Consider the following 26,129-nt stretch of genomic DNA (forward strand, 5'->3'; position numbering starts at 1 on the left):
CCCCATGCGTCCCTGCATTTTAGGTAGCATATGCCCTCTCCAACCCAAATATAATCTAGTGCTGTTCATTTTTCATATATTACTCCCATTAAAGACTACTTGTTTAAGAAAACGCGACATTTAAGAGAAGATGAGAATTGCACACGGACCTGCGATGCCAATTAATATTCATCTGCGGCTCTCCTCAGTCACATCTTGCAGATCACATCCTTCCCTTTAATGCAAAACGCGTACAGGGTCCCTGCACCGCGCCAGCACGATGATATTATAACATCTCTCAAATTTCAGCATTCATCCCAGTTATCAGCTGTAAAGCGCTGTCACACCTCTGGAACAAGACTGGCAAACAGGGAAGAGCAACACGCATCCACTTGTCTGATTAACTCTTTCAGTCTCGCCAATTTATATAAACCCAACTGGCAAACTACACACACTGTCTATGTCTAAACTGAGGTTTGCATGGCTTTCTAGGACGTTTAACGAAATGAAAAGCAGGTTGACTAGTGAACAAATGAGCATTTCATGAGCAAATAATGAACTATTTAGATAAACTGATTATTACCTGTTTTGAATATACATTTTATTTTATCTGAACAACAACATACCAAAAAAATGATTTTAGATTCAACTTTGCACGAACTGAATGCAGAATTATACTGTGCTATGGCGCCCCCTTTGGTGCATGCGTGTAATGCATAATTGATACATGATACCGCAGGAGGAAATTTACATGTGGGGATGCTGCCGCAACTGTATGCTAAAGACGTTAAAGTTAAAGTTTTTGCTCCGACATCCGACACAAGTTTTGTTTTTTAAAGTCCGTCATTTAAAATAAGTTAATGACTCCTTACAAAAGCAACACACTACAAACAAAAATAGCGTTTGCTTTCATTACGCATCTATCAAACTAGTAGAAAGAATTAATCCAAAACACACATTTAAACTACTCCACTTGAGTAACACTTTAACTAAACATTCCTTTTTCCCAATTTATTCCATTATTTTTTACATAGGAGCTTGTTTACAGATTTGCACTAATTTATGTAATATTTCATTCCTTTTCTTACTGTTGACAACATAGAGATATCCACCCCCCCCTGTAAAAATCTTTAACTCTTATATACCAATAAAATACATTTGAGGAAAATTGTAATATAAAATTTAATGTATTGTGATTAACTGGCAAAATATGGTGATATCTATTGGCTTGAGCACATAATGGCAGTCGTCCAACGGATAATGATTTATTAAATAAACAGAAATAAATCAGATTATTTATATGAAAGCACATACAAACATAATTCAAAGTGTTTTGTAACAGAGGAAACAAATTCTGGAAAGCAAAAGACGTTTATAAAAAAACATTCTTGCTATTTTTTTTTTTTTATCTAATTTCTCTGCCACCACTTGCACTATGTACAAAATTGTCTATCCAAAACAAAAGCAGCCTCATCCCATATCATACAGCAAATATTAAATCTTTAACAAACATGGATCTTCCACCTGATTAATGCATTCTGAAAAATCCCCCCTGAGAAGTACATAAGCATTAATACATGTACAGATATCACTGGTGTGAGGAATTAAACCAAAATGGATGTGAAGCACTATTACAATTTTAGTGCAAGGCAAGATGTACAGTTAAACTGCTCAATGTTTCATTGTGTACAACATGCCCATTCACTACCTCCAATTATATGACCAGGATTCAATGAGCATCCTTAGCCATAGTAGGTACCAAAACGCGTCACATATTCTAGGGTAAAAAAAAAAAATGTTTAGTGGTCACTCATTAAAAGGATAGTTCTCTCAAAAATGGACATTAAGTCATCATTTACTCACCCTGGTGCAGTTTGTTTGTGGTCCACAAAAGAAAGGAGGACATACAATATTAGAACACCACCAGGATAAGTAAATAATTACGTCATTTTTCTTTTTGGGCAAACTATCCTGTTAATGTGGGACGTAATATTAGTCCTTTTTTGTGGATTAAAGTAACCAAAAACTGATTCATCAATGTAATGCTGGCACCCTTCTGAAAAAACAAAAACGGTGCTCTAATATTTTTATATTAGAGTGGAAAGATATTCTAGAATAGTTCAAAATTTGAAAATAGAAGATGTATTACTTGAAGACCAATTCCCACGTGCAGAATAGTCTCTCTATACTTTTTGTAGAGTTTTGCATTTTTCACAGCGTTCAGTTTCTGAAAAAACGAGGAAGTCGCAGGTAGCCACCCGTTCAGGAACCACAGGCTCTGACCCAGTCGTGGATTTTTTGTGCTCAGAGCCCTGGCAGACCGAGTACCTTTCTAGGTCCTCGAGGAGAGCAACAATCTCTTTTGTAGTGGTGAGACGAGACGGGTGGCTGTCGTAGAGTCTGTGGGTGGGCAGGAGCGGCTGTCCCTGGACGCTGATGTGGTAGTGGAAGTTGGGCTCAATATGAATGGTGGTGTCTGCCATAGTGGAGCGCTTAGAGCACTGCATCAGCTGTAACTGAGGGCCTTCCACCACAACACAGAACCAGAGGACAGGAAGTACCATACTACGAAGAGATCTCAGGAGAGGCATCAGTTCATGATTGACGTCGATGCCTTGGATGGTGGGGTCACTGTCTGCCATGCTGAATATCTGAGTGATCTGCAAAAGCCAGATGTACATAATCACTGCTACTCCCAAGACTTCCATATCACACACCGTATGCCTAAAACGGCTTCTTACCGACGGGCAAGACTCGTCCTCCTGTTGCTCTTCTTGACATGGTTCCTGACCTGCCGAACCTTGTGATCGATTCCCTACCCTCAAACTCTCTCCAGGGCAGTTTGATGGAACTGCCATAGGAAGAAACTCTGGTCTCTAAATAAATGGGAAGTGGAAATAAATATAGTATATACTAAAATATGTATAAAAATGATATATACGGCTAAAATCATTACTCAAATCTCGTAACTTTAAAATTTACTTTGAAAAATAATTCCTGAGATGGCAAAGCTGAATTTAACATGTTTTGTGTCACATGATCCTTCAGAAATCATTCGATTTGGTGCTCAAGTCAGCATTCTTATTATTATTATTAATGTTAAAAACAGTTTAACATTACAGTGCCTAATATGTTTGTGGAAATTGTTATAAAAGTTTTGTATGTTTGAACAGAAAGTTCAAAAGTATGGCATGCGTTTAAAATAGAAATCGTTTGCAACATTATAAATGCATTTACTGTAACTTTTGATCAATTTATTGCACCCTTGATGAATGAAAGTATTAATTTCTTTAAAAAGTTTTTTTATAGATGTTAGAAATATTTAATTTAAAACATTATCTAAAGGCCATGCATTACTGTTATTTTCAGACTTGCAAAAGAAAACAAGACATTGTCAAGACAACCAAAAATCAATGTAATTACTGAAACACTGCCTTCTCATTCAGCTTTGAAGTCATAATTTTAAGTCTGCCTTCTGCACCTCATTTTTTCCTCTCTGCGTGGGAATAATATCAGAATAGTACAGCTATGCATGCACACTGGTTAGATCAAACACCGATTGGTACAACTACAATCTTGAATTTATTTTACTTTCACCACCCAACCTAAGGTAAGACAGCACCTCAGACAACCTTCCTGGCTTACTGTTTATTTCCCACTTGCTAATCTTTGTTTGTTTTTATTTGTTTACACTGAAAACAGACAGGCATAAGGAGCTTACCGCAGACAGAAGGGCTCTGCTACTGATGCCACTGCCTTGAAGCCCGTTTTTTTTTATCATCTCTGCCCGTCCTATGTGCAACTGGGGGCTCATCTTCTCAAGAGATAGGGATGACAGAAATGAGATAAACATGTTTATATAGGTCTGTTCAAATAAATGCAACAAAACCAAATAAGCTTAATTATGTCTAGGGGAAATTGCTCTGAGATTCATTTAAAGTATCATTATAACTTGATTAATATTATATGGGTATTACAGTTGGGCAAAAAAGTATTTAGTCATCCACCAATTGTGCAAGTTCTCCCACTTAAAAAGATGAGAGAGGCCTGTAATTGTCATCATAGGTACACTTCAACTGTGAGAGACAGAATGGGGGGAAAGAATCCAGGAAATCACATTGTAAGATTTTTAAAGAATTTCTTTGCAAATTATGGTGAAAAATAAGTATTTGGTCAATAACAAAAGTTCATCTCAATACTTTGTTATATACCCTTTGTTGGCAATGACAGAGGTCAAACGGTTTCTGTAAGTCTTCACAAGGTTTTCACACACTGTTGCTGGTATTTTGGCCCATTCCTCCATGCAGATCTCCTCTAGAGCAGTGATGTTTTGGGGCTGTCGCTGGGCAACACGGACTTTCAACTCCCTCCAAAGATTTTCTATGGGGTTGAGATCTGGAGACTGGCTAGGCCACTCCAGGACCTTGAAATGCTTCTTACGAAGCCACTGCTTCGTTGCCCGGGCGGTGTGTTTGGGATCATGGTCATGCTGAAAGACCCAGCCACGTTTCATCTTCAATGCCCTTGCTGATGGAAGGAGGTTTTCACTCAAAATCTCACAATACATGGCCCCATTCATTCTTTCCTTTACACGGATCAGTCATCCTGGTCCCTTTGCAGAAAAACAGCCCCAAAGCATGATGTTTCCACCCCCATGCTTCACAGTAGGTATGGTGTTCTTTTGCAGGATTTGAGTCCCTGGCGGCGTAGTGGGTTACTGATGGTAGCCTTTGTTACTTTGGTCCCAGCTCTCTGCAGGTCATTCACTAGGTCCCCCCGTGTGGTTCTGGGATTTTTGCTCACCGTTCTTGTGATCATTTTGACCCCACGGGGTGAGATCTTGTGTGGAGCCCCAGATCGAGGGAGATTATCCAGTGGTCTTGGTCTTCCATTTTCTAATAATTGCTCCCACAGTTGATTTCTTCACGCCAAGCTGCTTGCCTATTGCAGATTCAGTCATCCCAGCCTGGTGGAGGTCTACAATTTTGTTTCTGGTGTCCTTCGACAGCTCTTTGGTCTTGGTCGTAGTGGAGTTTGGAGTGTGACTGTTTGAGGTTGTGGACAGGTGTCTTTTATACTGATAACGAGTTCAAACAGGTGCCATTAATACAGGTAACGAGTGGAGGACAGAGGAGCCTCTTAAAGAAGAAGTTACAGGTCTGTGAGAGCCAGAAATCTTGCTTGTTTGTAGGTGACCAAATACTTATTTTACAGAGGAATTTACCAATTAATTCATAAAAAATCTTACAATGTGATTTCCTGGATTCTTTCCCCCCCATTCTGTCTCTCATAGTTGAAGTGTACCTATGATGAAAATTACAGGCCTCTCTCATCTTTTTAAGTGGGACAACTTGCACAATTGGTGGCTGACTAAATACTTTTTTGCCCAACTGTATATTCATTTTCATGGTGAGAACATACCTCAACTTTCTGTGAATTGTAGAGTGGGATATTATTCATCAAATGACTGTTAGCAACATCAGCATAAACATAAGCCTAAATCAACAAAAATAAAACCAAGAAGAAAAGGTTATTGAGAGCAAACCGGAACAAGCGGAAACACTTTAAGGACTCTGGAATACCTTTCTATTGTGATTGGGATGAAGGAGCCTGCTCCGATTCAGCACATGGGCAACACCCGAGGAAGCCTTTGGCACATACGATTCAGCCTCGTTATCTGAAACCTCAAAATCCCACAACTTTTTGGACCTGGGTCTACCACGTCCATATGTGTACCGTGGCCTGCCGTGTGTAACCCAGCCCTGAGAAAAAAGCATCTCCGCTTCATCCATGGGCAGCAAATGCTTCTGTTAAACACAAACATTGAGACAAGATTATCATTTTTTTGCACAATTACTGAACATATAACAGACATGTAATAATATGGAAAAATCATAAGGGATTTAACTGCTTCGATTTCTCTAGCTACACTTTGTCATACACTTGACCAAAATACACATAGTTAGTAACAGTACTAGGCTCAGTTTGTTTATTTTTTTTAGATTACATTAAAAGAACAAGCTTATAGAAGTCATTCATTTTCAACGAGTTAAATTCTGACTAAATCAAAATTCACTCTCAACAAACAGGTAAACAACATATTACACAAAAACAAATATTATATGAGCCAAAAAAAATTTTTTTTTATATTTAGTGGACAACTAAAGGTTTCAAAATAACGCACCATAAAACAACACTCATTCATATGAAAAAGTCAACACAAATAATGCAATTAAAATGATATTATGGAAGCCCACCATAGCCTCTCTTTGGCACTGTCGCAGACGGCATTTCTGTCTTTTTTTATTTCTGCCTCCAAACTTGGGTTTGTCCATGCAAAAATCACAGCTTCCGCAGTCTGTACGGCGAACACAGCCTTTACACTTCCCACAGGAACGGCGACGTACTTTTGGTACACCCATCTGCAAATCAAGAAAACAAAAATCACTATTTGAAGAACATTCAGGACACTGTTTTAAGTCTCTGATTACATCTGACTGTATTAAATATTTGCAGCTTAAGCCTGAAGCATGACAATTTCTTTAAAAATGCAATATATCCCAACTAAGAAGAGAACAAACACTTGTGAATCTCTTCAAATGTGTATATATGTGATCAAGACACTTGGATCATGTTACTGCAGTGTAAAGATGCAGTGTATTTATCTGGCTAGATAGAACTCTACCTCATCGAGGCCATTGTCACCATCATTACCCCCAAAGAACATAGACAGATCCTCTGAGTCACTGTACTGCAGATAGGAGCTCTGCTTACAGGAAAACAACATTTAGATATAGTTGTTCTACAGGAATCCCACAGATTACTCTGAGAGATTATTTATAAGACTGTTACCTGTGATTCCTCAAAATCATCTGAGACTGAGGGCTGAAAAATAAAAGAAGAGGGAGATTGAATGATTAAAACTGTTCTACAAGCCTACTGAAACACTGTGAAAACAACATTGTAGTTTAAAGCATTTTATGCTCACTTGTGAAATATTTGAAGCTGTGCTTAGTGATCTAGCCGTGTTTGGAAACTGCCACTCTGATGCCTGTGGATTAGATAAAGGTGAGTAAAGATTATTTGATCATTAAAAAAGTGAAGTGACATACTGCCAAGTATGGCCAGGTCATGTTTGTAAATGAGAAGTGGTTCTCAAACAGTTTACCTGGATAAATAAAGGTTAAATAAAAAAAAAAAAAAAAAAAAAGTATGGTGACCCATACTCGGAATTCGTGCTCTGCATTTAACCCATCCAACGTGCACACACACAGCAGTGAACACACACACACTGTGAACACACACCCGGAGCAGTGGGCAGCCATTTATGCTGCGGCGCCTGGGGAGCAGTTGGGGGGTCGGTGCCTTGCTCAAGGGCACCTCAGTCGTGGTATTGAGGGTGGAGAGAGCACTGGACATTCACTCCCCCCACCTACAATCCCTGCCGGCCCGAGACTCGAACCCACAACCTTTGGATTACGAGTCCGACTCTAACATTAGGCCACGACTTCCCCACATTAGACACAAAGAGTAACTCAGAAAGTAACTGTTTTAAGGTCTGTAAGATTTTCTCTTTTTTTAAAGAAATTATTATTTTATTTAGTGAAGACACTTATATTGTTACAAAAGATTTCTACTTCAAATAAATCCTGTACGTTTGAATTTATCTATAAAAAATAAATTAAAAAAAAGTTTAATTGCTTCCACAAAAATGTTTTAAACATAATTACCGGAGGACCAAATCAGCATATTAAAATGATTTCTGAAGAACATGTCGCAGCAGGAGTAATGGCTGCTGAAAATTCTGTTTAGCCATCACAGGAATAAATTGTCTTAAAATTTATAATTATTAAAATTATAATAATCTTTAACAATATGGCCGATTTTTGGCATTTTTTAATTAAGCGGCATTGGCCGATTGTGCCGCAAATTAGGCCGATTTATAGGCAGGCGCATCTACGGGCAGCCAAGTATTGTTGTGGAACGCTGTACCAGAGAATCTCTCTCCCTCAGAGCACCTCACACTCTGCAGGCATGTCTTTTTCACACACAGCCTCAGCTAATGATGGCAGGGGAAAACAGACAGTTTCGAAAGCGTTATTACGTTTCATCCGACTAGAATTGATGCCGGAAAGTTATCATATTCTTCATAGTCAGTCATTTGCATGTGAAAGTAGAAACACGTTCAATTGAGACTAAACTTTTGGGCTGATTATAACATGCACGTTAACTTTCCTAATGAAATGTGTCTTTGGGTCCAACAATAGCCTCCACGATGTCATCGCTAGTGTGAGCTGCAGGCTGTGTAATGCATGTGAACTTTTTTTTTTATCACTTAGATTATGGCCATGTGACTTATAGCAGTGTCAAGTGTTTCCCATACATTGAGTTATTTGTGGCGGCTTGTCACAATATAAAAACTGACCGCCACAAATAGATTTTCCAAAAGGCTTATACTTCGCTGAATATACTTCGCAATGCACTTTTCAAAATTTAAATGTAGCGCGGATGTCATTTCCAGTGTTGGGGAAAGTTACTTTTAAAAGTTACTCCCTAAAAAAGTAACTAATTACGTTACTTAGCTACTTTTTATGGAAAGTAATGCGTTACGTTACTTTTGCGTTACTTTTTAAATATGAGCAGGGCTTGATTGTTTTTAATACAAGAAGTTCTAATCATAGCAAATGTAAAAGCCCTTTCACACCAAAAAGTGTCATGAATAAACCTCAGGCTGAAGGAAAAGTAAATTCACGTCTGTACAGTAGAACGCAGGAGAAGAAGGTTCAACACTCTTCAGAAATAAAAAAAACAAAACAATGAAGCACAATTGTTAGTTTATCTAAAGTCATTTTGGCTTATTAGTATGATTGAACTGGATCATCAAAGTTCAGCAGCAAAGACATTGGTTAATAAAATGGGATTAGATACATTTGTGTTGTTTAACATTTAATTATTGCAGGTTTGCGTCATATTCTGAGTGTGCATTTCACTGTTTTAATTCATTTTAATGAATACTAAATCGGTTTTTTGTGAGTGGGATGAATTAATGCACATTCACATTTAGTCTAGAACTACAGTAACAGCATGTTCACACAGCGCACTGTCAATCAATAAATGGGAAAAAAGTAACTCAGATATTTTCTTGTAAATTAAAAAGTAATGTGTTACTTTACTAGTTACTTGAAAAAAAATAATATTACGTAACTCGCGTTACTTGTAATGCGTTACCCCCAACACTGGTCATTTCGCTTTTCCTGTAACACCTCATAAAGTATTATTTGTGAATGCAACACTTAATTGATTACAGCTGTTACCAGTGAAACCGCTATATCTCCCGCTCCAGCAGCGCCTCCTGCTGGCAGAGAATGAATTTGCAGACCCTATCGGGGTCTGTGGGAAACACTGGTGTCTGTCAGCAAACATAAACAAAAAGCATGCTTCAGAACTGTTTTGAGAAGGTGCTTAAGTTTTGAGCAATGTATTATTACTATGAATTAGGCTGCTACTACTACTCTTACTATTTTGTAACCTGCAATAATCGTTTACTCAAACTCTCTTTTATGAAAATCGGCCAAACATATAGGCCAAAAAAAAATCTGCATCATAAATCGGCCGCCATAAGTATCGGCCAGAGAAAAACGCAAATCAGTCGACCTCTCATTTGACATTGCAAGTGTGGGCAATGGTTCAAACGCTTTCTAAGGCCACTTATTACTTAGAATATTCTAACAGTTCAACTATATTCTTATTCTTACACAGATGTCCTTACATAACATAGAATATCATCTACTGACTGAAAAAAGAAAAGAAAATTACCTTCACAGCCCTTTCTTTACGGATGGGGCGCAAACACCTCCGTTTGCGACACTTAACGACTTTACGAGAGTGGATATTAAGACGAAGGCGTAGCCGACCATTTCTGCAACCAACACATTTTCCACAATCCACAGTATTTTGGCAAGCCCGACATCGGCCACATGGAACCCGCTAATAAAAAAACAAATTAATGTGTTTTTATTTGTAAGGCAACATTTCATAAAGCCAAAAAACCCCCATAAAAAAAGTACCTTTTTGTAGGGTTTTCTTTGTCTTACTATTGCTAAACCAACAGAGAAAAACAACAACAACAACGTTAGCTGAAATACACTTTTGCTTGCACTCAAAAATTTGAAAAATGACTACATTTTGACTTACATGTGTTACCCTCTAGCCTGCAATTCTGGCACAAAGTTTGTCCCTCTTCAAAAGTATAGGTTTTATGACATTTTAGGCAGACACTGAGTAAGACCAAAAGAACAGAGTGAAGAAATATATCACCACTGTTTTTGACATTTAGGCTATAATGCAAAAAAAAAAAAAAAAAGTGCCTACCCAAAACATTTTAGTGGATTTCCACTGGCACCATTGACGGGCCTATCTGGGGCCACAGACACTGAATCGCCCAAAGGAGGAGGAGTTGGATTCGCAGAATCTTCAGTCAGATCAACAGTAAGTTGTGCAGCGGCACTTGGTAAAGCGGTCTCTTTCTCAGGACTAGTATAGGTACTGCATTTTGGCGTGGTCACTGTATTGGCACCCTTTTGGACTGAATAGGAGCTGAACTTCGGAGCTGTCCCGTAGCTGAGACTAGCTGAAGATCCTGGATTACCGCTGCCTGTATCTGCTAATTCATTTGGTAAACTAGGTACAGAAAAGTGTGCCTGGGGAGAATCCAGTTTCCTTCTCTATGGATACCAAAACATAGGTATTAGTGGGAAATATGTGAATAAATTGAAGCCAAAAATGAAGAGAGCATGTTGAACATCTCACCTTTCTTCTTCGAGGCCCTTCACCAAGAAACTGGCCCGATTTAAAATCAAAATTTGTGAGGTCCACAGATTTACTTATATATTTCACAAGCTCAACCCTACTTCTTACTTTATGACCTCTTGGACTGAAAGGAAAAAATAATAATAAAATGAATGAGTGATGCAAAATGAAAGTGCCACATAGTAATGCTTTAGCATTGCACCCATTTACTCACCAATGGATCCTCTGCAGTGAATGGATACCAGAGTCCAAACAGCTGATAAAAACATTACAATAACCCACACGATTACGTCAATTAACATCTTGTGAAGTGAAAAGCTGCATGCTTGTAATAAATTCATCAAGACGTTTAACTTCAAACCATTGCTTCTGGTTAAAATACGAGTCCTCTATCTATAACATTGATTTTTTTTTCCAGTGAAAATGCACAGATTAAGCAACATTTACAAGCAAAAACTGTCCAAAACAGTTCTAAATAAATATGTTTTCAATATTTTGATGTGAGAGGACCAAAGCGGATGGACTTTTTCACTGGAGGCAGCGTTATCACACTCACATTTTGGCCACAAGCAATGGTTTAACATTAAAATGCCTTACAAACATGCAGCTTTTGAATTTCACAATACATTAATAGATAAACTGGAATTGTGTGGATTGTTGTGATGTTTTTATCAGCTGTTTGTACTCTCATTCTGACAGCACCCATGTATTGACTGCAGAAGATCTATTAGTGAGCAAGTGTTGTAATACTAAATTTGTCCAGATCTGTACAGATGGAAAAGACAAACAAAACAAAAAAACTCATTTACATCTTGTATGTTCTGAGGGTGAGTAAATATTTAGCAAATTTTCATTTCTGGGTGAACTATTCCTTCAATTGAGCTGTTTTTATGATACCTCATATAGTATGTATCACTGCGTCCTTCACTGTTGCCTGACCGACGAAAAACCTGTTTGCGTTTCCATCCTTGCCCTAATGACGGCCAATCTTCCCAGTCTTCATCTACCTCGCATTGTGCTCTCCTTCTTGGTCTCCTAGAAAAAAAAAGTAGTAAAACATAAATCTGTTTTAGTTTAAAAAATAGTTAAGTCTAAAAGGAAAATTCATTTTCTATAACTCATTAAAGTTTGCTGTGAGGTGTTAAATTAGTAGAATCCAGGTCATGTACATACCCAACACCTCTGCCACCTCTCTCTCCAGTGCTTTTCCGAACACTAATCACACTGCCGCTCCATTCACTCCCCGCAAGGCTCTCTACTTCTCCATCAACACTCTGGGAATCGTCACAGTCTTCTTCAAGTGGCTCCAACCAGTCACAAGGTGGTTTGTCGACGTCTTTTGAAGACTCACCCTCCTTCTCAGTTACAGCTCCCTCTTTGTTTTCATCGGTGACATGATTCTGAATGTCTGTGCTTTCTGTGGGCTCTTTGCTTTCCGCTGTATTTGCATCTTTGACTTCGGTTGTTGGTTTTGCAGATGCCTCAGCCGCTACTTCCTCTGTTTCCATGTTAGTAAAGCCTCCCTGTTCTTCTTATAACAGCTGCAATAAGGAAATACACATTAGTGGGGCTACATTCAGATACAGTGTTGTAAGCAGCAAACAATCCTTGTTTAGTTCTTCTACCTTACAGCACTGTAAATCATCTACTTTTTGACCACCTGAAGCTCCTTCATTTTAATAATCGTTGAAGTACCTGAATAATCCCTTTGCAACTATGTTATGCATTCAGCTCAGACACCTGCAACTGAATCCAACAGTCAGCTGACTGCCTATCGTTGCTCTTCGTATAAATACCAAACGTTTTATCTATTAAACCACGACTTTTGATGCAGAAAATGCTGTCTAGGTAGTCAGCAAACTAGGTTTTGAGACACAGCCTAACACGTATTAGCGTCAATACTTAGCGTGATAGCTAAAGTGTTAGCAAACGCTAAATGACAGTAAATAAAACAGTTATGGAGATATAACGTTACCAGGACTGTTTGCTGTTGTTAACGGTTATGTTAAACTAAAATCATAAACACGACCCCGCCACTTTTTAAAAAAAAAAAACCTACCTGTACACCCTTCAACAATCCTCACATTGATATATTTTAAATACTGAAACAGGAGAGGGCCCGGAAGTGCTGTTGTAACCCGGAAACACGTGACTCGAGCATTTTGAATAAATAAAGCTCCCTCCTCACGTCTCTAAATATTGATTTTACGCTGCTTGATGTAACATTTACGTCTTTGTGCGTTGTGCTACTCGACAGATCTTGAATTTAACAGAATAGCACTTGATATAATTTTTTAAAACTTCTGATTACAAATTACTTAGTGTAAACATGGGTCAAAAGTGGGAAAAATTAACATGAATCTCAGAATTTCGTCGTATTTTTATATTTTGCTTTTCATAAGTGGTATTTAATATGTATTCATCATAAAATTTTTCTGACTTCTAGATCCCACGGAATATATGATAGATTGAAAAACTGTTATTAATCCCTAGACGTGGTAATAAAAAGAGCTTTTATAAAAAAAAAATTAACTATAGAGTAGGCTAAAATACTTCACATCATCAAACTTGAAAAAAAAAAAAAAAAAAAATTATATTGTGTAATTTTATAAGTCCAGTTGTTATTTTGTCTCTCTTCTGAAAGCTTGTTTTACCAAGACAAATTCCTTGTAAGCATACTTACTCATATATCAATATAGTACAAATAAAAATAACTAAAATTAAAGCAAGAAACCTAAGGATCACAACCAAAAAATATATAGTAAATAAATCAATGCAGACTGAAGGAGACCCACGAAGAGAGATTTATTATGAATGACATCATCCAAATAGTGACAAATATACAATATGAAAAATATACAAATATAAAAATCATTTTTGAACACATGGCTATCTGTCTTTGTTGCTGCGGAGGTCATTGGTCAGAGGGTCATGCTGGATGGTTTGGTGGAGCATCAGGGCCAATAGTCCTGCTCTGTTGGTCATGGCCGTTCTCACATTGCGTTCTTGTTCAAATAACTCATCCAGCTTGTACCACTGTTTGGAGGGGGAAAATATTAGTGTTATGACACTGAAATAGGATTACAATGAAACTAAGTTTTGAAGAACTTGACTGACCACTCTGACACGCTCCAGGTCCACCTCCGCCCTTCTGAGCTTCTCCCAGCTGTAATGCTTGTTGCACTTGCGTTTCGAGACCCTGCAATACTCTCCAGTTGGCTCAAACACATTACGTACTAGTGGACATCCACACACCTCATCTGCTGGGACCTGAGAAGAGAGAAACAGTGAACACAAATCCTGTTATGAGGTTAGATCCCCCTTATCAGACACACACAATTCAGGTCTTGCAGTCTCCACTAATGAGCTTGAATCAAGTGTGTTAGACAAACAGGTTTGAAAAAGCCTGGTTTAGGGGGTGTTTACACAGCACAGGTTTCAACTAAAAACTGAAAACTTTATATGAGTTTTGGCCATTCATTTACACGACAATGGAGAATTTTTGAAAACAGGTTTCTGAAAACAATACGTTCTGTGTCGTTTCTGTATAAAATGTAGCATCGCCAACTGCTGGCCTGGGATAAATACTACAGCCTCTTCAGTCATTTTGCAGATCCGTGGAACACGGGGTCATTTTGACACTGTTGTCTGTACGTGAAGCTTTACAAAAACTTCATTGTTGTGTAAACATACCCTTGGTTTGAGCAGAAATACTGTGAGAACATCACTAAACTCTCACCTTTGGATCTCTGGAATGTTCTGGACATAAAACTTGGAGTCTCTTGCAGTATGTTTTACTCTGAGGGTTGTAAACATCACAGAAGAGTCTTGTTGCCCTATTAGAAGAGAGAGAAAAATTATATATTATATATTTAAAAAATATATAGAAATGTTATTGTTTTGAGCCTTGCCATAAAAAAGAAAACAATTTAGATAAACCATTTGTCAAGTACTTAATTTACTGTATATATTTTAAAAAGTCATTATCATATGGTTATAATAATAAAATACAATTTTTTTGAAATACCAAAAACAATAACAATCGTATTATATACACCATAAACTTTTGGTCAAACTCTGCCCATCCGTAAAGCAAGTAAAGGAAGTATAACAAGAAAACTAAGTGACCAAAGGATATACATACATATTCAGTCAAAACTGCTGTAATGTATAATAACAATCGATATACGGCCCACTTACCCTTCTATTCTGGTTGGGAAAATGGAACCAAAAGAGGTCTGGCTTTCATACTGTTAAAATAATAAATCAAGTGTTACTATAATCAACTAATTTTGTTTTAAAAGATGCCATATGGGACAAAAAAATCCACTATTCAATAAATCACTGATCAACAAATAGGCTCAGAAAACAAAATAGATTCACCTTGGCATAACATCTCTCCATATGCCTCAGCGCCACCTTGGGGTTAATAGGGTGACTACAGGACACACAGAAGATCTGAAGGTCTGTGTCCTCACTGTCCGTTTCATTCACCTGCAACACAGGACATTAGCTAGCCCATACTAATAAACATGCGAGAACCCTGAAACACAAAAATTTCATCTTATTCTAATCACTCTACAAAATTCAGTGACATTAGCATAAGAAAGCTTCCTGGAAACTCACATCCTCATCCTGTTGGACCATCTGCTGTTTGGCTTTAGCAACGATGCCCTCGAGCTCGTGGAATCGGCGCTCCATCTCGGCGAGGCGCATCCGTGCAGCCTGCTGCTCCCTGCGGATGCGCTCCAGCTGTTTTTTGCCCTGTTCCTCAGCGATGCAGGGGCTCTGCTGCCACTGCTGGATGCGCTGTGGGAGGATCTCGTAGATGCGGCTGCACAGATCAGCAGACCAATAAATCAATACAATCTTTTCAAAACGCATTAAACTGGTATTGGTATAACATTGCATGACTGTTCCATGCTGGTTGGCTGCCCTTAATGAAATAACCTACTTGGCGGCCAGCTTCATGCCACAGTCCTCAGAGCAGTATTTTGAGTTTGGTTGTGCTGACTCGATACAGTTCGGCCCCAGACACTGTTGCATGTCTCCTCCATGTCTGCCATCTCCGCTCTCGCTGTGTCTCAAACGATCACGGTGCTTCTGTTTCTGCTTGTGGCGACGGGACTCTTTCTGTGAAAGATAAGCACAATTATGGGATGATCAAACTATTCTGAAGAATGTTGGTAAGCAAACAGTTTCTAGTCCTCAGTCCTCACTGAGTGCCATAGTATTTTGTTGCATACTGTAGAACTCAGTAGGGACCAAAAACTGTTTGGTTAACAACATTCTTCAAACTATTTTCTTATACATGTTCAACAAAAGAAAGAAACTCATACAGGTTTGGAATAACTTGAGGGAGAATAAATGATCATTTTCATTACTAGGTGAACTATCCCTTCAACCCACATGTTATGCTCTGGTCATTTTGACTTTCTGAAAATGCTATTAATATTACTCCAATGGACTAAAATTTTCTTACCTTCCTCATAAAGGGTAAAACAACATCTATATATATTTTTTTTTTTGGGGGGGGGTACATTTGTGATGTTCCCAGTCAAAAAATGACCAGCCTACAAAAAATTGCTCATAAATTTGTCTTTACGCTATAATATTGACAAATATTGGTTTTAATCTTATCAACTTGTTTTCTTTTCATTAGCACAGGTTTTATATTTCTTTTTGGAACTGATTGATTGTAAGCCTCTCTATACATGAATCTTTTACACCTCAGTTTTTGAGTGAACATTGCCATAATTACGTACAATTAATACTCTTCTCATTCAAAATTGAGGCGTGTAAGAGCAGATTAAGGAGACCAACAATCAATCAGTTACAAAAAGAAATACAAAACCTGTACATACTGAAAGAAAAGCTGACAAAAACATTGACTAAGATTTGGTGATGATATAGCATATTGAGAGATTTCAAGTTCATTTGGACCAGGAACATCAAATTTGGTAAAGGAATGTCAGCACAGAACAAGGGTTAAGGAACAGTGTTTCTCATTGTACCTTTTTGTCAATTTTTTTGTCTCTCCTCTTGACATGCTTGACTTTTATAGCTTTCTTCCGTGGGACAGGTCTGTAAAGTCGGCCATCTTCATCATCACTGCCCCATGACTTAAAAAAAAGAAGGGTGAGGTGTATGAGTGCAAGACCTATAGCATCATGCCCATCAAGCAGATCTCACAAAAAAATTCAGGTTAATATATATATATATATATATATATATATATTATAACCTGACAAGAGTTCAAAGAAATGTATGTACTAAGTGGTTGTGGTTGAGCTACAGCAATTAGCAGTTACCGCATTTCTGTCCTTGTAATGCTCATATGGCTCCATATCGTTCTCATCATAATCATCTGAGTATCGTCTATCCCTGTGCATTATATTGTCCTTCCTTTCACACAGAGAAAACTCCTCGTCTCGAACACGCAGCATTTTCTGCAAAAACATTGTGAGAAAATTAACTACAAAAGAAAAACAAAACAAAAAAACACTTAAATATAAACTTACCCGTGCACGGACAACACACTGCCTTAGACGACATTTTTGACGAATCTTGTTTGGGCCGCCAAATTTCTTCATGTCTTTACAGAAGTCGCAATGACCACAGTCCTCTGTCCTAGTGCAGGGTTCACATTCACCACACATACGGGCAGAGCGCTTCACCTGGAATGCAGTTCGCAGACAATAATATTTTTTACCTTCGTTCTTTGGTAAATGTAATAATTACATGCAGGTTTAATGGACGTTACAAGGTATATTTAAGGGCTGGAGGATTATATATATAAATATAAATATATATTATAAAGCTTTATTTAAATGTATTTATTCAATTTATTTTTTAGAAATGTAATTCTTTATTATTTTATTAATTTTCTTGTTTGAATTTTGTTTAAAAATAAATCAAGTTCCATAATCTAAATAATCAAATTATTTGAAGTATTTAATTCAGTGCATATTTAAAAAAATACGCATTATCACATGGTTATTATTAAAAAAATATATATTTTAAAAAGTAATTTTTTTTTCTAGGAAAATAACTATGGTAATATATATACACCGAATTTTGGTCAAATTACCCACCCATAATGCAATAGAGAAAATGACATCATAAAAGGCAAACTTTGACGGTAAACTTGAGAAACACTAACTTTTGATCCTCGCCGCTTATCGATCTTGTACTCTGGAGTGCTGGATCGCTTTTCAACTCTCTCTGGCTCAACGTCTTTATCACGGTTCTTTTTCCGATACCGTATTGTAAGAGATGGATCCAATTCTAAGAGATGAAGAATATTTTAGAATGAATTAACATATTCTAACAACATATGTTCAAGTGCACGTTTAAATATTTTGAGGTGAAAGTCTTTAGCCACTGACCCCGACACTGTTGGCAGTACCACTCCCTGATCGCTTTGGCCATCTTCTCTGTCACATTTATACAGTGACCATGGAACCACTCATTGCACTTGTCACAACCACTAAGGGAAAAGGATTTGATGAAAAATTAAGCACTCTAGTTTGGAAACGTACACATGGTTGGAGAGATTTGTCTTACATCATGAAGCAGTTTATGTCTGGTTTTCGACAAATGCAGTAGAGAGGAGCATTCTCTGCATCTGCTACAGTGTTGTCCATAGCTGGAGTCTGGTCTATATCAGACATCTCGCTGTCCTACAATGACAACATCGACACACCAGTTAGCAATAAATAATAACAAAAATAAAAGATATTCACTTGACACAAAAAGTACTTATTTACATGTTTTGACCACAGATTGAAATCAGTAATTACATGTTAGCATGATAGCACACTTGTTAACAACAAACTCGATTAGGTTATTTACTCCCGTTTACAATACAGTTAGTTAAATAATGCGTTGTTTAATTTGTAACAATTGTCTTTGTAAAACAATTTTTGTTTTATTTTGACTGCTCAAGATGCAGCTAAAATGCTATCAAATCATTATAAGTTAACGTTAGCAGACTTAACGTTAGCAATCAAACAGAGTAAATGAGGACTGATTAAGATAATACTTCACTGCATGAACACGTCTGTATCCTGAATGTGCCGACCTTGATACCAGTAAATTCCTAACACAATACTGCGAAATTAACCGATATTATAAACCTAATAATTGTTACCTCGATCAGTGGCTAACAGCGTCTCTTCTGTCTGTTTGGGCAGAGGGTTACTTGTCATAATAAAAGTCCTCGCCGGGGAAAAGCTATGTCCATTTTCTGAGTCGTTTACAGACGAAGTAGATTCTGTGGTGCAGTATAAATACCTAATAATCAATGTGTTTTCTGTTACTGTTTTATAATAAACAACAGCAATAATAGTAATAAAAAAACACACCAATATTAACACGGATACACATTATTATTAATATTATTATTGGTAATTATATATAAATAAATATATATATATATATATATATATATATTTTTTTTTTTTTTTTTTTTTTTTTTTTTTTTTATTAGTAGTAGTAATTATATTATTATTATTATTATTTTAATTTTTTTTTTGTAATTGTTGTTGTTGTTGTAATTATATTTTATTGCGTTTATTTATTGGTAGGGGGTGTGGTGCATGTGCGTCCTATCAACACTGTGACATGCTAACGAATGGATAATGATCAGGCAAAGCAACTGCCCCTACAGCGCAAGTGAGAGAAAATCAATCTGGCATCTGACGGACGATGGGATGAATGTGGTGGTGAAGGTTAGTGAATTTTAATTTTAAGTTGAATGATCAAAGATAACAATAATAATAATAAAAAAAGATTTTATATGGCATAACTTGGCAATCGTAGAAAACAAGTAGGAAAAGGAGGCACCTTTATATATATATATATATATATGTGTGGGTTTATTTGCAAAAACAGATAATTCCGTTTTTTTAATTTTCAAAAGTCATATTTTTATTATGTTATCATGATTTTATTTTGTTTAGTTGTTTAGTTTTTGTGTTAGTTAGCTGTATTTTTTAGTTATTTTTTAACCTAATCAAAATAAGACAACTGCAGTTTGATTGAGATTAATTTGAATGCACAATGAAATAACATGATTTTTGAAAATTATTAAAAACAGTTATCTGTTTTTGCAAATGAACTCTTCATGTGTATATATAAACATACGATTTTTGACAAAAATAAATAAATAAATAAAAATAAATAAAAAATATAACATCACTGCTGCTGATATATGTATCTGTATAAATTTGGAGACACAATACCGCAGTAGGTTGAGGTGGTCAGGTGTGTTTTACGATAATAATTTGGTCCTCAATTATCTTTGGTGACATTTGAGTTCCAGGAGATAATAATAATTTGTAATGTTGAATTCTTTGTGATGAGAAATTTATATTATAGCCTACATGAACATTTTGTTTTAATATCTTGTATTTTAATTTATTTATATCTCAATGAATATCCTGCAAAATTGAACAGTTATTTATTTTTTCAAAACAAGGTTTTGAGATCTGCTTGAAAAGAAGTTTTCCTGGCATCTCTCTGACTCAAGGTAAGCAAACATTGGACTAATAGGTTGCTGAAATTTATTGCCCTCTTTACATCTAAGATGCCTCTTATCCCTGTCGCACAATATGTTCGCCAAATGGATTGAGATTAATAATAGATTAATGACTCTGGCACTTTTTGCTCCATCAGTACTTTTTATGCTAGGCTTTGTATTTTTTGTATATATTTAATACTTTTATATACTTTGTGCACATCAAATGTATAACTCTAAAATGAATGTCATCAGTAAAAGTAGTCATGTTTGTCACAAATGAGGGAAAGTGAAGTGAAGCAAAACAGGGTTAGTTCCGTAACATATCAACATGTCAAGTGATCAATTAGCTTTCTCCCTATACAGTATTTTACCATTAGTATTTAAAATATGCCACAGACTATAGCACATCTCTTTTCTTTGCTTCCTGTGTTGAATATTTAATGACATAGTTAAGAGTTCAAATGCTCTGGCATTACTTTACACTTATTCTTCTTGTAGTGAATACAGTGAGAGGAGTTTGAAAAGATGGACTGTGGCCATGAGAATGAACATGGTGGCCGGTCACCAACTGGATCGAAATCCAACTTTCATGAAGATGAGCTGCAAAATAATTCAATTCTTAGTGCATCAACTTTTCAACACACTGGTGAGACTTTTCTGTTCTCTTTTAATACTTCAGTATAGAGGAAAAGAGCAACTAGTAGCGTGATTTATTTATTTTACAGAGTCGTCTGATGTAAAAGACTTGGAAACTACTAGGACAAGTCTAAAGGATAGTGAATTATCACCAACTGATGAACTTTCTGGGAAGGAAAACATATGTCTTATTTCCCCTCTTAGCAAATCAAAACCACTAGCATTTGGTAAATATCCTTCACACAACAATTCATTTTTTAAACTAACATCATTGACCCCCCTTTTTTTCTCTTTCTGCCCAGCTGTCTTCCAGCAGTTTGAGCCGGTTACATTTTCCCATCTTTCTGACATAGTTAAACAGCTAGGTCCTACAAACGGCCCCCTTGACAGCATTCCTGTACGCTTAGATAAAGATGATTTTGACACTGTTGGGCCAAGTGTTGAATCTTTGGTTAATACATCTCTCAGCTCAGGGTGTGTAGCAGTTGTTTTTAAACATGTCATTGTGCAACCGCTTCTAAAAAAGAATAATTTGGACCCTTCAATTTTGTCTAATTTTAGACCTATATCTAAACTCCTCTTTTTATGGAAAATCTTGGAGAAAGTTGTTTTTAATCAACTTCAATGATTTCTAGATGAATTTAGTATTTTTGAAAAATTTCTGTCTGGTTTTAAGCCCTGTCACAATACAGAAACTGTTATTTTAAGAGTTGCTAATGATCTTCTTTTAGCTGTGGACTCTGGTAACTCTGCTGTTTTAGTCCTTTTGGATTTGAGTGCGGCCTTTGATACGATCATTCACTGGACTCTCTTATCTAGACTTGAACAGTGTGTTAAGGGCATTAAGGGCATGGCCCTTAAATGTTTCCAATCGTATTTAACAGATTGAAGTTTTTCTGTTCACCTTGGTGAATTTTCTTCATCTGCTGCCCCTCTTTCCTGTGGCGTCCCCCAAGGATCCATATTGGGCCCTATATTTTCTTTGTATATGCTGCCTTTGGGGTATAATTTTAGAAAACACAATATCTCCTTCCATTGTTATGCGGACGATGTAAAAATTTATTTGCCTGTCAAAACAAATGACAAAGCTTCATTTTTGTCATTACTAACTTGCCTGAGAGATGGCTGGATCAAAACTTTCTTTGTCTTAATGAAAATAAGACTGAGATTGTTGTGTTTGGTCGTCCAGGGGATCTAAGTGCTTGTGTAGATGCACTTGGTAATTTAGGATTGTATATTCGTCCTTTTACCAAGAATCTCGGTGTGATTTATGACAGTGCTTTTAAATTTGAAAAACAGATTGGTTCTGTTGTAAAAACCTTTTTTTTTTCAACTGAGACTGTTGGCTAAAGTCAAGCCCTACCTTCAGCGTAAGGAGTTTGAAAGTGTAAATCATGCTTTTGTAACGTCTAGACTGTACTACTGTAACTCTTTATATGTTGGTTTGGATCAGTCATCTTCTTGCAGTTAGTCCAGAATGCAGCAGCTTGGCTCCTAACTGGGACTAAAAAGTATGAGTACATTACCCCAGTCTTAGCTTCACTACACTGGCTTCCTGTCCGTTTCAGGATTGAGTTCAAGATATTATTGTTTGTTTTTAAGATTTTAAATGGGTTGGCGTCAGCCTATTTATCAGAGCTTTTACATGTCCACACTCCTGTTAAAGCACTGAGGTCGTCTAATCAGGTGCTCCTTGATGTTCCGAGACCCAGATTAAAAAATAAAGGTGACAAAGCTTTTTCAGTGGTGGCACCTAATTTGTGGAATAGTTTACCTGTATACATAAGAACTGCTCAGACTGTTGGAATTTTTAAGTGTTTACTTAAGACACACCTGTATTCCTTGGATTTTATTTTGAGTTGAGTTTAGACATTGTGACGTTTTTACTGTATTTGTTTTGTTTGTGTGTGGGCTTTTCCGGACATTGTGAAGCACTTTGGTCAACCATGGTGGTTTTTTAAATGTGCTATATAAATAAAATTGAACTGAACTGTACGAACATCCAAATAACTTTATTATTATAATCTCCTTTTTTATATATATATATATATATATATATATAGATGTGCATATCGAAGAAGTCCCAGCAGATGTGAAAAGGCCATTTCAGAATGTTCTGAGCCCACATGGCAGTGACATCAGTGATGCTTTTCCCGTCTGCGTTCAACTTCCCACAAACCATCATAAAAAGTCACATATCACCGCTTTTAAAACAAAACACCGTCATCGCAAAATCAGCCGGTCCTCCACCTCCACCTCCACATTGAGTCGTATGAGCCTGAAAGCCCCTGTTGAAGGTAAGCAACACCTCAAATTACATTTGACTCAATGAAATGAGGGATTCAATTTTTATGACATCTAATACATTATAGATGCTGAAATCCTCGCTAGCATGTCTGACGAGCTTCCCCTCTTCCTGTCATCTTTTATCGTAATTATGATGATAAATTGATGAGGATGCACACCAAACTTTTTTGGTGTGGTGCTGATTAGTAGTATAAAGGTTCTTAAACTTACAAAACAGGATAGCAGTTTTATGATGAGAAACACTGTCAGCAAAGCTTGACAATATTGGCAAATATTGTTGCGGGAAACAAAGCTTGGTTACCGCATCAATATTTTGTCAGTGATTCAGCCATTAATGGAATATTCTAGGTTCAATACAAGTTAAGCTTTCTCGACAGCACTTGTGTTTAATGTTGTTGATTACCACAAAAAATTATTTTCGACTTTTCTTTAAAAACGAATCAGTTTTTTACAGCGAGGCACTGTAAAGTAATTGAATGAGGCCTATTACTGTTTTAATAGTATAGCAACAAGATATAAAGTGTGTATTAACATGATTTTATTGTGAAAATCACTTTTCTGTGTAAAGTTATATCAATTTTAAAACTTTGTTGCTATGAGAATGTAATGCTTAAAAAAACTGTAAAATTATGATTTAAAGGAATAGTTCACCAAAACTGAAAATTTGCTGAAAATATGCTCACCCTCAGGCTATCCAAGATGTAGGTCAGTTTGTTTCTTCATCACAACAGATTTGGAGAAATGTACCATTACACTTAGTCACAAATGGATCCTCTGCAGTGAATGGGTGCCATCAGAATGAGAGTTCAACAGGTGATAAAAACATCACAACAATCCACAAGTAATCCACACAACTCCAGTTGATTAATAAACATCTTGTGAAGCGAAAAACTCATAGTTTGTAAGAGAAATATATCCATCGAGACATTTTAACTTTAAACCATTGCTTCATGGCCATATTGTTTTGGACTTTTTTTGTCTGTAAATGGTGCTTGATCTGAGCATATTTCTCTCCTAAATCACACTACATGACTTTTTACTGGAGATACCATTATTATGGATAGAGGAAGTTAAAATCCTAATGATGGATTTGCCTGTTACAAACAGGCGGCTTTTCACTTCACAAGATGTTAATTGATCTACTGGATTTGTTTGGCTTACTTGTGAATTTTTGTGATGTTTTCATCAGCTGTTTGAACTCTCGTTCTGACGGCACCCATTCACTGCAGAGGATCCATTGGTGAACAAGTGATGCAATGCTAAATTTTTTTAATCTTTAGGTGAAGAAACAAACTCAGCTACAATTTGGATGAGCTGACGGTGGGTACATTTTCAGTAAATTTTTATTTTTAGTTGAACTATTCCTTTAAACACATTGCAGCTCAAATAATTTAGCAGAGTTCATGTAAGTGCTTTTAAAAAATTATAAGCTGATTCATAAGGCCTCATATACTTAATGTAAATGCCTCACCATAACCTCAAGGTGTGCTTTTTTTACATTAGTTTAAATAATTTTTATATGGTAATCAACATTATGCCACAGATGTCGACTATCTTATCTTGTATTGAATGCAGAATAAATATTTAATCTTAAAAACTCTTTCTTTCTTTTTTCTCTTTTTCCTTGCACTTCTAGACCTGTGTGCATCCTTTCTGTTGGCGTGTTTGTTCTGCAAGTTTTGGGATTGCGTGCTGGCCGTTGGTGACGGATGTCAATACTGTGTGGCCTCTATCTGTTCGTCCTTCTGCTCTAACGCATGCTGTTGCGACCCTTCCTATCTGGAGGACTTTATAGATTTTTGCCCATGTTGCAGCTGCACTGAATACATGGAGGCGTGCGGCTGTAGTTGTGGAGAAAACACCTTTGACTGCTCCATTTGCGATCTCTGTCAACAGACAACTGAGTGTCTGGAACTAGGCATGGAACTCTCTCAGCTTCTGTTTCACTAGCTGCTCATCTTACATTCATTTATATACTGCTCGTGACAATCACATAAAGCTGGAATGGAATGTAGCAAATGTTATGGCCTGATTTCACAAGCATGTAAATCTGCTGGTTGATTATGGCTGTGATACTGCACGCCTGCATTTGATACTGCATTAGAGGACAAAAATCATATGCCGTTTACATGTCAGCTGAACCAGATGATATTGAAATGGTAAAAAGGTTTGTTTTAACTCATTGCAATGTTTTGTTTTAGCGCATTACAATTTGAAAGTAAATATTTGTAAAACTCATTTACTTTGAAAATCAAAGAAATGTATTTTTATGTTCATTTTTTTTTTTTACATTATAATATAATGTTTTTATTGGCTAATTTTGTTATGCAACAAATTAATGATATGAGTTGGCAAAGTGAGATTGCATTATACTAAACATGTTATATTCTGTCCTTGAATTAAAAATATAAAACACCTGTCTTCATTTTTTAAAGCTCGTTTATGTGAAATGGATACGAGTCAATGTATATGAAAAGTTTATGTGCAAAAACAGATTAATTTGTTTTTATTTATTTTCATAAATTATGTTTTTCTTGTGTTATCATGGTTTTATTGTGTTAGTTAGTTGTATTTTGTTATTATTATTTAATCAAAACAACCCAACTGCAGTTTGATTGATAATTGAAATGCAGGATAATAATAAAAAAAAAAAAACATGATTTTTGAACATTTTTAAAAACATAGTTCTCTTTTTGCAAATGAAATCTTCATATGTATATTGTATGTAAGTCAGTTTATACGCAAGTACTACATTTGTTTACCTAGATCATTTGCACATAAAATCTAGCACATTAAATTAATTTTGAGATGATACTGGAAGTGAATATGCAAATGGCAAACACTGAAAAACAGGTTTAAATAATGTCAATGACAT

At 36.4% G+C, this 26,129-nt stretch overlaps 3 protein-coding genes across 5 annotated transcripts; 1 reads left to right on the forward strand and 2 right to left on the reverse strand.

The window, feature by feature from the left end:
- Positions 1-984: 984 nt before the first annotated feature.
- LOC306855175 (uncharacterized protein) lies at positions 985-12,947 on the reverse strand. 2 transcript variants are annotated; one of them, XM_079393654.1, is made up of 17 exons: positions 12,848-12,947; positions 11,962-12,329; positions 11,686-11,823; positions 10,789-10,912; positions 10,351-10,703; positions 10,174-10,256; positions 10,047-10,078; positions 9,796-9,966; positions 6,968-7,030; positions 6,832-6,864; positions 6,665-6,745; positions 6,237-6,401; positions 5,562-5,786; positions 5,401-5,475; positions 3,701-3,793; positions 2,721-2,855; positions 985-2,639 (listed from the first exon to the last, which is right to left on the reverse strand). In XM_079393654.1, exons 2-17 carry the CDS (start codon positions 12,294-12,296, stop codon positions 2,163-2,165), a joined length of 2,583 nt encoding a protein of 860 aa, XP_079249780.1. In that variant the 5' UTR covers positions 12,297-12,329; positions 12,848-12,947; the 3' UTR covers positions 985-2,162. The 2 variants fall into 2 exon arrangements, with proteins under 2 accessions (XP_079249780.1, XP_079249779.1); XM_079393653.1 differs by having other exon boundaries at positions 991-2,855.
- A 621-nt stretch (positions 12,948-13,568) lies between these two features.
- On the reverse strand, positions 13,569-18,998 carry LOC306855179 (CXXC-type zinc finger protein 1-like). Of its 2 annotated transcripts, none has more exons than XM_079393659.1 (14): positions 18,774-18,979; positions 18,355-18,470; positions 18,177-18,277; positions 17,951-18,075; positions 17,310-17,465; positions 17,100-17,237; positions 16,803-16,910; positions 15,743-15,921; positions 15,415-15,622; positions 15,172-15,282; positions 14,989-15,038; positions 14,528-14,624; positions 13,906-14,058; positions 13,569-13,824 (listed from the first exon to the last, which is right to left on the reverse strand). In XM_079393659.1, exons 2-14 carry the CDS (start codon positions 18,459-18,461, stop codon positions 13,678-13,680), a joined length of 1,680 nt encoding a protein of 559 aa, XP_079249785.1. In that variant the 5' UTR covers positions 18,462-18,470; positions 18,774-18,979; the 3' UTR covers positions 13,569-13,677. The 2 variants fall into 2 exon arrangements, with proteins under 2 accessions (XP_079249785.1, XP_079249786.1); XM_079393660.1 differs by having other exon boundaries at positions 13,571-13,824; positions 18,927-18,998.
- A 484-nt stretch (positions 18,999-19,482) lies between these two features.
- On the forward strand, positions 19,483-25,890 carry LOC306855189 (uncharacterized protein). Its single transcript, XM_079393677.1, has 6 exons — positions 19,483-19,520; positions 20,270-20,320; positions 20,810-20,957; positions 21,037-21,174; positions 23,011-23,244; positions 24,891-25,890. Exons 3-6 carry the CDS (start codon positions 20,837-20,839, stop codon positions 25,202-25,204), a joined length of 807 nt encoding a protein of 268 aa, XP_079249803.1. The 5' UTR covers positions 19,483-19,520; positions 20,270-20,320; positions 20,810-20,836; the 3' UTR covers positions 25,205-25,890.
- The last annotated feature ends 239 nt before the right edge of the window (positions 25,891-26,129 follow it).

This window comes from Barbus barbus, assembly GCF_936440315.1.
Source record: "Barbus barbus genome assembly, chromosome: 35".
Classification (NCBI taxonomy): domain Eukaryota; kingdom Metazoa; phylum Chordata; class Actinopteri; order Cypriniformes; family Cyprinidae; genus Barbus; species Barbus barbus.